Raw genomic sequence first — 12,254 nt, 5'->3', positions numbered from 1 at the left:
GTGGCAGGTTTCCCATCACTACAAGTGTGTAAGCAGATGCCATGAGAGGGGGTAGTAGGTCAGAACAGCATTTGTTAATGGTCCCTGGACCATCAGCCACAGAACCACTTGGGGTTTCTCCAGCAATTGGGTTCCTAGGTCCTGCACAGACCCACTCAATCAGCATCTCTAGGAAGCAGTCCAGGAGGCCGTATGTGTTGCTACCTCCCCCACATGATTCTGCTGCACATTAAAATATGAGACTCTCTGGTCATATCAGTGTGTCTCAAGCTTCAAAGTCCACACGTGATCTTGAGTCTTATTAAATGCAGATTCTGCTTCAGTAGATCTGGGATGAAAAACAGAGATCTGCTCAAGTGATGATGCTTTTGGTCCTTATACCGCACACTGAAAGCCAGGAATTATAAATCTTCACAGTTTACTCTCCTGTGGCCGAAGACTGGCCCACCCACTGGGACAGAGGCCCAGCAAGGAATAAAGGATTCCATCCCCCCAGGGCAGGCCAGGCTGGGTCAATGGAAAACACAACTAGTCTCATAAAGCAGCTGAGTAGTTCCAGACACCAAAGCTCTACGGGCAAGGAGAGAGATGACCTGGGGATTTAACTTTCTGCAATAAAATAAGATGTGTCAGGGGAAGGTAGAGCTCAGTGGTAGAGTGCATGCCTAGCATGCACGAGGTCCTGGGGTCCATCCCCAGTACCTCCATTGAAATAAGTAAATAAATCTAATTACCTCCCCCCAAAACAAATACACAAATTTAAAAAAAAACCCAATAAATAAAATTTAAAAAAAAGAAGTGTCATTTAGTGAAAAGCACCATGTGCAGGTACCACGTGGTGGCCACTTGAAACCATTATTTGACTTGTCCTTACAACAGCTACATAAGGCAGCATCAGTATCCCCACTTGTTGGAGGAGCAAACTGAGGCATGTGTGGTTGTCACTAAGTAATATTTCTGGTTTCTGTCTTCTAGGAGCACGGTAAGACTGTACTTCCTGGCCCCCTGTTGGTGGGGCCAACGAGATGTGAGTTAAAATGACGTGCCGCATTCGGGCTGGAGCATTTAATTGTTGGTTCAACTCCATCCAGAGCTACCTTTCCTTCAGTCACTGTGATGCGCCATATTCAAGACGGTGGTGGCTCCATCTTCCAGGCCCTTTAATGTGAAGAAAGCAGAGCCCCCTGCTGACCCATGGTAGACACACAGCATGCATGATAAATAATCCTTCATGGTAGTAAGCCACTGACATTTTAGGATTGTTTGTTACAACAACAAAACCTTCTTTATCCTGACTGATAATATGTAAGGAAGCTCCAACAGCTGGGACTTCACAAGGCTGGGATTTAACCTAGACTTGGATGAGTCTACAGCTGATGTTCACACCTCTGAATTCAGTGCAGGGTATGGAGTGCATGTCTACAGATTTTTGGTAAATCCTTCCATTCCCTCCATCCACGGTCCAAGCCCCTCATACCTCTCATGGTTGCAGCCATTGGCTGAGCCACCATCAGCCGAGCCACTCTGTGAGCAGGATGAGCAGGAGGATTTCCGGGGGCTGGGTTGCCATAGGGATGGCAGGTTGCTTACGGAGACATCCATCAGGTCCTGGGGGACTGTGGTGGGTAGAAGGGGCAGAGGAACAGCTCTGGTCAAGCCTATGTGGGTCCCAGAAACCTCACCCCAAAGCAAACAGCCCACCCCCAGGCCAGCACAGGGAGAGGGAAAGACCCTGAAGGTCACAGTAGGAAACAGCGACCCCAATCATTGTCTGATCCAGGTCCTTGAGCCCATCTGAGCCAACGAAAGCCACCACCAAGATTTCAGACCCCCAGCACACGGGCAGAGCTGATGATAGCTGATGAGACAGAAACAGAACAGAGGGAGACCAGAGCCAAGAAAACAGGCCCAATCTCAGAGCAGGAGGCCAAGCCTCACCATGTTGTCATTCAGTTGTCCTCATAGGAGGTTGGCAGGAGGGAAGGGGAGCCTGCTGGGGACTTCTGGGGAAGGCTGATAGCCTCGAGCCCCCAGAGGTAGGTCTCAGGGGGAGCTCCTGGTGGTGAGATGGAAGGGAGCCTGGCTGAACAAATGAGGCAGGGCACCCAAAGGCAGGGGACCCAGTAGAGTCCCCACGGACAAGGGCCTTACGCTGTCCATGGTCCTGAACCTATAGCTGCTCCACCGGGAGAGTCTCAAACAGGTTGGGGACCCCCCCAAAATCATTTGGGGAGCTTGTTTGAAAGCCATATGCCTGTATCTCATGCCTGAACTAATGAATGAAAGCTTCCTGGAGATACAGCCCTTGAATCTGTGTTTCAAAAACAGTTTTGATATAGCGGCCACATTCGAGAACCAAGAGGGCACAAATGATCTCCTAACTCCTGGACACTGGTGATTTCCTGATCAATTGCTCCCAAAGATACCACACTTATAGTTTCCCTCACTGTCTTCCTTCTCAGCTCTATGATAACCACAGCATCGGCAACGCTGCAGAACAAACATACTGGAGACACAGGCATTACAATTTCTATAGTTAATTTCCTGGCCTCTTGGTGCAAAAAATTAATAGTCTCTGGGCCAGGGCTCAGCAAATATTTTCTGTACAGAGCCAGGTAGAAAATATTTTAGAGTTTGGAAGCCCCTTGGTTGCTTTCATAATCACTCAGCTCTGCTGTGGTTGTGCAAAAGTAGCCATAGACAAAATGCAAGCAAATGAGTGTGAGTATGTTCTAATAAAACTTCATTTGTGGACGCTGTAATGTGAATTTCATATCATTTTCACATGTCACAAAATATTATTCTTTTGAGTTTTAGAAATTATTTTAAAATGTAAACACCATGCTTAGCTCATGGGCTATAAAGAACGAGGCTAGATTTGGCTTGTGGGCCACCGTTTGCCAAGCCCTGCTGTAGGAAATTAAGAGGGGGACAGATCTGCCCCATGAGCCATGCCTCCTCAAGGATGACTGGTAATACCCGGCCACTCCCCTCAGGCTCTAAGGGGAGGGGAAGCTGTGGGCCCAGCCCCACTTGTCATCACAGTTCCATAGCTGACAGCACCTGTCCCCACCCACTTGACTGAACAGAAAGCTGCCTACAGGATGAGGTTCTTGGGGCCACCAAAAGTGGCTTGTTGCACTACTCCTGTTCATGCAGACTCACCAATGAGCCAAGAAAGACCAGTGAGCCCCCGTAAAATGTTCTGGAGAATCATCCCAGTTCTCAGCCAGTCTCAACGAAGCACTGATCAGTTTCTCCCAGGTGTGGCAAACATGCCTCCACCCCCAGCCTCACACCCTCTACAGACATCACTAAAGGGTACCTTTGCTACAGAATCCATGACACCCTAAGCTGTGTCCTGCCGAGTGGAGGCAGGACTATGTGAGGGCATCAATTTTTCTCCAGCCTCCATCTCTCATGGGATCAAGACTCAAATGACAACATGGCAGAGGTGGCCAGCACCCAGCCCCAGGGGTGGGGGGAGCCCAGACATTACTGGGGGATTGAGGCTTCAGGCAGGATGTGGGGAGGGTGGTGTCCCATTTGGTCTGAGCCCACCGACTGTCCCTGGCCACCACTAACACGGACCGGCCTGCAGGAACCACCATCCAGGCAGGGCCCACGGAGACGGGGGAAGTGCTGCCCGAGGAGTCAGAAGCCACTTAAGAGACAAAATTAAAATACACTGGTGAAATGGAAGGTCTGAGGTGGGTGAAACACTGAAAAGGCAGGAAGAACCAATTCTCTGGGGCTTGAACCTTTCCCCCGCCCTACTCCACACAGTTCTCAGGGATGGTGTTTGATTAGAGGAAGAAAGAATGCCGATAAAGTGCCTACTATGTGCTGAGTGCCATGCTACACAGGAAATTGCCTTATCCTTATTGACATTGTAAGGAATGCATTTCGTTTTCCTATTTTATGGAGGAGAAAACTGAGGCACAGAATGATGATACAACTTAATCACCCAAAGCCTCACCAGGTAGTCACCAGTATAGCTAGTCTTTTGACTAAAGTCCCCGTCTCTTCTCTTCCCGCTAACACTTACTGAGCTCACGTGCTATCATTATCCCCTTTTACAGATTAGAAAACTGAGGCACAGAGTTTAAGCAGCATGCCCAAGACCACCCAGCTAATAAGTGATGAAGCAGGGGAGTGACCCAGGTGGTGGTGAAGACTCAAGAAAGGAGTTTAGAATCATCTGTGGCCACATCTTGCCTCCCACAGGGTAAAACTCTTTTCTCTTATTATTTAAGGCAGGTGTTGGCAAACTTTTTCTGCAAAAGGCCAGATAGTAATGTACTTTGGCTTTGTGGGCCATGCAGTCTCTGTTACAACTCTTCAAGTCTGCAGCTATGGCTGAAAAGCGACCACAGACAACATGCAAATGGATGGGTGTGGCAGTGTTCCAATAAAACTTTATTTACAAATATGAGCAGTGGGCCAAATTTGGCCCCCAGGAAGGAGTCTGCCGGTTCCTGATTTAGGCACTTCTTCAGAGAAGACTTTATAGCTCTAGCAGATGAAAACCATAACATGAATGTTCTGAGGCTCAGGGTCCCGAGAAAATCGGCCAAGGATGAGGTCACCATTTCTATGTGGGCTAAACCTGACCTTGAGGGTAAAGAAAGGGAAACCACAATGCTCTCTTCCACCCCACCCCCCATCAAAACAATCTGCATGGAGTGCTTGTGAGAGGACCAAGCTCTGGAGCCAGACCACCTGGGTTCAAATTCCAGCCATGTCAAAGATGAGCTGTGCAGCCCTGGACCAGTTTCTTAACCTTTCTGTGCCTCAGTTTCCTCCTCTGAAAAATGGGGATGGTGTTGACAATGGTACCTGCCTGGGAGGGCTGTGGTGAGGATTAAGTGAATCAAGACACCGAGAGAGCACATAAGTGGGCTTAGCACACAGTGGCACGTAACACACAAGGGCATCACTGGGCATCTGTCATATTAGGTGTTTGATGTGTTATTGCTCTGACCGCTAAGAATATGATCCTGGGTGGGGGTGCTGTTATCCCCATTCATCGGGCCTGGAGAGGGCAAGTCACTTGGCCACACTGCAGTGGCAGACTTGAAAGAAGTGATGTGTTCTTTCCCTAAGCCAGCATTTCTCATCCGGGAACAATTTTGCCCCCAGAGGCCACTTGGCAATATCTGGAGACATTTCCAGTTGTCACAACTCAGTGTTGGTGATGGGGGTGGATTTGCTACTTGGCCACTCATGAGTGGAGACCAGGGACGCTGCTAAGCATCCCACAATGCACAGGACACCTCCCGCTGCAAAGAATGATGCCATCTGAAATGTCAGGAGTACGAAGATTGAGAAGCCTTGTTCTAAATGAACTGACTTGGTTGGGGTTTCCTTGAAGGCAGACAAGGATTCAGGTGCAAGTCTTGGGAGATGTTCCCAAGAAGCATGGGTAGGGGGGAGGTGAGGCGACAGGGAAGGGAAGGGCAAAGAGAGTAATGAGGTAGTTACCATGTAAGTTACCACTGTGGGCAACTGGTGCCTGATCTCCTGGGGGACCTCTAGGAGATGGTACAGAACACATGACACGGTGTTCTCACCCAATGGGTGAGGGAGCTGGGGCACCAGCTCCCGCCAGTCACGGGCTGAGGGCTGCTCCAGGGAGACGCTGATTCTAATCCACCCCACCCATGGGCAGAGGGGACCCTGGTGGCTGGAGAAACCCTCAGGCAAAGAGACACTGAGGCTGGCAGCTGGAATGCACAGAGGGGTGTGGGTGGGCACAGCCAGCACCTGTTCTGCTGGTCCACAGGGACAGGCGAAGGTGGATATTCCCCAAAGACGTCCGACCTTCAGCACCCAGCCTGGCTCCCAGCAAGACCCTACAAATTATTTATTGGAAGAGGCTCTGTGGAGAGAGTGGCCTGGGAAGGCAGCCGCAGGGCATCTGGCTGGGGCTGTGTGATGTGGTACCACAGAGAGGCTGGGAGGGCTTCAGACCCTGATCCTGGGGGAACAGGTGTGGAGAGACACTTCAGGACGCTCCATGGCTCTTAATGACACAGGAACAAGAGGCTTTGTTCCTAACTGGCCACGAAAAATACACGGGTGAAAACACAAGGTAACCCAAGCAACATCAGCTCATCCCACCAAGCCTGCCTCACATCCCGGATCCAACAGCAAGGGGTGTGAGCTGGGGCAGTAAGCGGCCTGGTAGGATTATTCCAACCTCGCCAGGGAGGAGGTCTGCTTTCAAAAGACCCTCTCGGTGCCCAGCTGTGGTTGGTTCAATGAAAGGCAGCTCAGAGCCATTCAGGAACAACAGGGCCACAATGGGTTAAAATGAAGTTTATAGAAAGAACCTATAACTTCCTATTAATTTGCTTCCCAGACATCCATACGGTGCTTAAAAAGTGCCAGGCCTCCTTCTGAGACCTTTTTAAATATTAGTTCATTTAATCCTCACCGCAGCCCTCTGGTCATGAGCAGCTTACTAGTAAGTTTCCATTCACTAAGCATCAATTTCACAGTGATCACCATGGCAACTGTTGGATGTACATTATGATCTCGGGTGCCAGTGCCTCCCTGTCCCCTCTGCTGTCCTGACAAACCATTGATTGAGGGCCTACTGTGTGCAAGGCCTCATTCTGTGGGCTTAGCACTGCTCACTGTTATCATCTCATTGAATCCTCACAACAATATACTGAAGTAAAATAATACCAACACAACAGCCGCTAACATTTGAGTGTTCTCTCTGTGCCAAGCCCTTTATCTCATTTGATCCCCGCAAGAGTCCTATGAAAAGGGGCGCTGTGAACATCCCCATTTTGCAGATGAGGAGACTGAGGCACAGAGGGGTGAGGTGGCTTGCCCAGGCTTAACAAGGGCTTGAGAGCCTGTGTCACTGCTGCTACCCTTTGCCACTTCGCACCCAGGGATGTCTTTAGGGAGGACTGAGGTCTTCAAGATCCCGACTTCCTGATTCCAGGTCCCCCTGCTGGCCCCAGAATCCACATCTCTTGTCCTCTAGTTCCACATGCCTGGAGCCATTTCCAGAATTAACTAACAGGGCCCAGTGCCAGAGCAGCTTACCGAATTCGGATTGCATGCCGGGGTAGATGATTCTGAACACATAATCCGTGGCCTCGTCATCTTCCTTGTCTGAGGACGTGGACTCGGATGAACCCTGAGGGCTCCGCTTGCGCAGTTTGGGAAATACTTTGCCCTGAAAGAACACCCAGTGCGTGGTCCCTTGGACACACCTGTCCCCGCCACCTGCAGAGCATGAGGGTCCCCGCTGGATGTGCACGAGCCCACACAGCCACATAAGGGTCCACGGGCAAGAACGACCACTCCCCACGGCTGACCCGCACCCCAGCCTCCCTGGGCCCCCACCATCGCTCACCTTCCCCCGCTGAGACCAGAGCGGTGGGTCCAGCTGCCCGTGAGGGAGCAGCCCGTTCTCCAGGCAGGAGAGGAACTGCAGGAGGTGCCCTCCCTTGGGGAAGCGGAAGGGCGGTCTCTGGATCCCATCCTGGCTGACCAACACCACTGTCCCGCCGCTGTCCACTGCCACGGCGACCCAGCCAGAGGAGACCCAGCAGGAAGTCACTATGAGGCATGGTGCTGGGGCCCTCCCAGAAAATATACACCCCCTAGGCACGCCCAGCCAGACCCAGGGGTCCTGCTCTGAGGCTCTGGGAAACGCCTGGGCAGAAGGTCACGGGGCAGTTTTCACCTCCTCGGACTCCCCATCATCCCACCCACCAGAGTTTTTTGGGGAACAATAGGCCAAGGTCAAGATGAGTGTGGCTGGTCTCCCTGCAGCCAGCCACCAAAGGAAAAAAATGCCCCCAAACACCCTGCACCCCTCAGGCACCCTCTACAAATTGAACTGACCTGTTTTTTGTGGGGGGAGGTTAGGGGAGGTAATTAGGTTTATTTATTTAATTTATTTTTTAAATGGAGGAACTGGGCATTGAACCAGGACCTCATGCATGCTAAGCACACACTCTACCACTGATCTATACCCTCCTCCATCTCTGACCTATTTTTGTATGTACGACTCTCGCTAGCATGTATTGAGCACTTACTACATACAAGCACAGCACGTTAAAGGCACTGTCGTATTGTAATCCCCAAAATGAGCCCCGTGAGACATATCTATGATTGCCTATCTTACAAATGATGAAACCGAGGCTCAGAGACGTTATGTAACTTGCCCAAGGTCACACAGCTGGTGAGTGGCAGGGCCTGGATCTGAACCCAGGCCTATCTCATTAAATAAGCTTAAGCCACTGTGTTTTGTGCCTTGGCGAGGAGGCACAGATCCCTTGCTTTCTCAAGCAGGATGGCCCTCTGCTTGTTCAGGGTATACCTTCTTTGAGCTACAAAGGAGAACTCTAGCTGTTTGTCCTTGGTTCTCAGAGCACTGATTCTGGAAGGACAAAGGCTGGGGTTTACAACTAGAGTGTGGAGCTCAGGAAGTGTGTCTTTGTGCCATGTCACCTCTAAAATGGGAATGACAGGGCCCCTGTCACTGAGTTGTTGCGGTGATGAAATAACAGGCATGTGACTCGTGAGAACCGTGCTTCACACACGGGTTTGATGCCGAGCCCTTAACAAATGCCATCTGATCCTCACAACAGCCCCATGAGTAGGCTCTGTTATGATTCCCATTTTACAGATGGGGCAAGTGGGGCTCAGAGAGGTTAGGTTACTTGTCAGGTTGCACAGGGAATAAGGGGGTGGGGCAGGCACGCAATCCAGGAGGCACACCCCAGCCACATGTTCGACCCGCCGCCTCTACCTTGCTGGTGGCAGTGCAGGTAGACGATCTCCTCCAGGCGGATGGTCATGGCGTAGTCCCAGTAGACACTGGAAGGGGAGGAAAGGTTAGGCCTGCAGGATGTCTGCCCAGCTCATCATGGGGAAGGGCACACCCATGGGCTCCTCCACCGTCCTCACCAGGACCACCTATCCCCAACATCCATGTCTCGGTCTTCCCAGACTCCATCTCCCCTTCTTCTGGCCCCAGTATCCCAATTTTCCAAGGAACCCCTCTTCTCCACCTCCAGCCCATACGGCTAAGGCTGACCCCACCCATCCTCCACCCAGGACTCCAGGAATAGGCACCTGACCCAAATGTGGCCAATCAGCATATTACACTGTTATGGCCACTGTAACTTGTTCAGGGACAGCCCCATGACCCAAACAGAACCAACGAGATCCAATTATTGGATTTATGTTAGAATTACTGGGAAAGAGATGCTCCTTTCTGTTAGGAGTAGAGGTAAGGATGATAGAAGTCTGGAGATGTAGGGGGTCCTGGCAAGAAAAAGCCTGCCTGTGAATGGAGGCAATAGTCAGGAAAGTAGGGTCAAGAGACAGAAAGAGTTCAGGTCCTCATCATTTGAGTCCCTGGATCCAGCCATGCCTGAAGCCACCACCCCTAGATTTTTCAGCTCACATGAGCCAGTGCTTAAGTCAGCTTGAGTATGGTTTTCTGTCACCAGCATTTAAGAGTCTTAAAAAAAAAAAAGTCTTGGCCAGGCCACCATGTGTCCATGTGGTCAGAGCAGCCACTCAACAGCTTTGACTTCACAGGTCCCAACAATGTGACTTCAAGGCTTCCATGAACCTCAGTTTCCTCCTCTATAAAATAGAGATGATGCCAATACTCACCACATAGGGTTGCTGTAAGGATTAAGTAGAATCACATATTTGATGGGCTCAACACAGTGCTGATACATGAAAAAGTACTTGGTTAATGCTTTCTAAGATCATTTACTTAAAGTTTTCCTTTTTCAGCTCAAACCCTACTGCTGTCTTAAAACAGATTTGCTTTTCCCCTCAGAACAAGAGGCCGGGGGACCACAGGAACTCGGGCTTTGTGGTAGCCATAGGAGTGCACTGCTCAGCTTTCCTTCAGAGCTCACCAACAGCTTCAGAGGTCACCCCTCTGGATCCACCATCATGTCTGTGCCAAAACCATGCTACCGTGGGCTGCTCTCAGGCAGGATGGAGCACACGGGGGTGCCAGTGCAGGTTTATTCCTGTGGGACAGGGGACTCCTCTAATTGTCAGTTTTAGCCTGGGGACTCCCAACTGATCTGGTCAAATGTTCTTAGAACTGCACTGTGTCTGAGAATCTTCCTGAACAATCTCCAAGAGGTGCTGACCTCCTGGAGGGGGACTGGGTTTTGTTCACTTCTGCAAGATGCTCAGAGAACGTTCTGAGAGAATTTTGAATGCTGGATCTTGGGATCCCCAGGGAACAGAGCAACTCTCCAACTACCCTCAGACACCAGCAGGGAGGGGAGGAGCCCTGTGGCCTCAGCCCTTTTGGATCTCTGTAAATTAACACCTTGACTGGGAGGCCTTTCCAGGTGCCAGGCTTCCTGCTAAGCACTTTACATGCATTTTCTTATTGACTCTTCCCTCCATGGCTATTTGGAGGGTTCATGACTACATCCCCATTTTACAGATGAACAAACTGAGGCTTGGGGAGATAACGCTGATTGTTCAAGGTCACTCAACTGGGAAGGAGCAAGAGCTGAATTTCTGGTTTTGTTTTACATGTTCTAACAGCTTCTAGAGTGGAATTGCTGGGCCATATGGCAAAGGCACATATTATAAGAGACTTCCAAACTGGTTTATAAAGTGGTTGGACCATCAGCAGTGTCCACATGACAGGGCTGAGATTTGAGCCAAGTCTGGCCTGACTCCAGAGACCAAATATCCACCTTTCTGGTGATATTTCCGCTTGGACGTCAGGAAACCCAGCTGGGGAGTTATGATCCTGGTTGTGCAAGAGGGAAGGCTGGCTGGGAAAAAAGAAAAGAGGCCCTGACCCTCCTTACACAGGGAGCATCCCCCACTTATCTTCATTGTTCCTTGGTCCCCAAAGGCATGCTGCAACCCCTGGGTACCCCCTTTCTCATGCTATCATCCACATTTCTGAGCCCTGGCTGTTTCTATTCCACTGAGCTTCAGTTCCAGGCAAAGGCAACACGGGGGTTCAGACTCCAGGACTGAGGAAGTCCCCAGCCCCAAGGGCAGTGACCTTGGAAGCGCACATTCAGCTGGAACTAAGTACCGAAGCACTTATGGTGTGCCTGTTCACACACAGAGGAAAAGATGATGCAGAAACAGAGTCTCCGATGATCTGAGCTGGAGGGAGAGTGCTTGGCAATCATTTGGGCCAATGCCTTTCCCAAGATATTAGCATCCAAAGTCCCCTGCCCACACAGTCCCAGGCTTAGGCTTAACCAACAAACAGGGTGTGTGTGTGCTTAAAGCTTTGATGTTTGGCGGAAGACACTTTGATGTTTGAGGATCCCCCACAGACCCTATGGGAGCCCTTTGCATTCTGGGGACATTATCCTGTCCAACCCCATCGTCTGATAGAAGGGGGAAACTGAGGCCCAGAGACAGGGAGTGATGTACCCCACGCCACCCAGCAAGGTGAGGGCTGAGCAAGGACTGGGTCCCATCACGCACATTTATTCATTTACTTGCTTATTCATGGTCTCCTAAGTATAATGTGCATACAGCATAAGCCCTGAGAGAGAGAGATTTTCCTTTCCTTTTCAGCATCTGCTCTCTCTCATACCCAGCAGTGTCTAGCACATACCAGGTGCTCAGTTAATACCTGATGAATGAGTCCAGGTCCCTTGACTTCCCTACTTTGTTTCACAAAGATTATCTGAGCACCTACTATGTGCTACGGTCTATGGCAGGTGCTGGGGCGAAGACGTGCACAAGACAGACTCCTTGCCTTCGTGGAACTCAGGTCTAAAAGGCGGGACAGTCGGAGCCCGAGTCGGTGCAGATTTAGCATGCTTTTGTAAATGCTGCGAAAGAGATTCAGGGCTCTGTGTGATCCGAACTCAGCTGGGAGGTTAGGGAAGGCCCGATATCAAGGTTTCAGATGAATGTACTGAGAGAAGGTTTTCAAGGCCAAGAGTACTTCCTCGGCCCCCACAATGTTCCTCCCTGAGGGTTTCTCCATCAGAAACTCAGGAGTCTGGCTGGAGCTGAATGATCTGGCTCCGCCAGGACTGACTGCACCGCCCAGTGACCCTCTCTGAGGACAGATGGTAACCTCTGCCCAGGAAGCAATCAGCTTAGAGAATGATATTAATCACATCAAAGCCTGGTGTTAATCGTGCTGAGGCTTAACGTGAACAGAACACAGTAACAGTGTCCTGGTTATGTCCCTTGGAAAGAGTCTACACACACACACACACACACACACACACACACACACACACACACAC

At 50.5% G+C, this 12,254-nt stretch overlaps 1 protein-coding gene across 3 annotated transcripts in view; it reads right to left on the bottom strand.

Moving 5' to 3' along the window:
- Positions 1–12,254, bottom strand: part of SGSM1 (small G protein signaling modulator 1) — a 73,102-nt gene that overhangs the window by 27,013 nt on the left and 33,835 nt on the right. For 2 of the 3 annotated variants that reach the window (XR_012503720.1, XM_074356772.1), the window contains exons 10-14: positions 8,783–8,850; positions 7,379–7,542; positions 7,066–7,198; positions 3,500–3,664; positions 1,478–1,616 (exon numbers count right to left, since the gene is read on the bottom strand). Coding sequence is in view for 2 of the 3 variants with exons in the window: in XM_074356772.1 (XP_074212873.1) it covers positions 1,478–1,616; positions 3,500–3,664; positions 7,066–7,198; positions 7,379–7,542; positions 8,783–8,850 (669 nt within the window). In the remaining variant the exon portion in view is untranslated. The remainder of the gene's footprint in view (positions 1–1,477; positions 1,617–3,499; positions 3,665–7,065; positions 7,199–7,378; positions 7,543–8,782; positions 8,851–12,254) is intronic. The other variant, XM_074356773.1, reaches the window with a different exon arrangement.

Source organism: Camelus bactrianus, chromosome 32, assembly GCF_048773025.1.
Source record: "Camelus bactrianus isolate YW-2024 breed Bactrian camel chromosome 32, ASM4877302v1, whole genome shotgun sequence".
Classification (NCBI taxonomy): domain Eukaryota; kingdom Metazoa; phylum Chordata; class Mammalia; order Artiodactyla; family Camelidae; genus Camelus; species Camelus bactrianus.
This window is presented reverse-complemented; position numbering and strand designations above follow the sequence as displayed.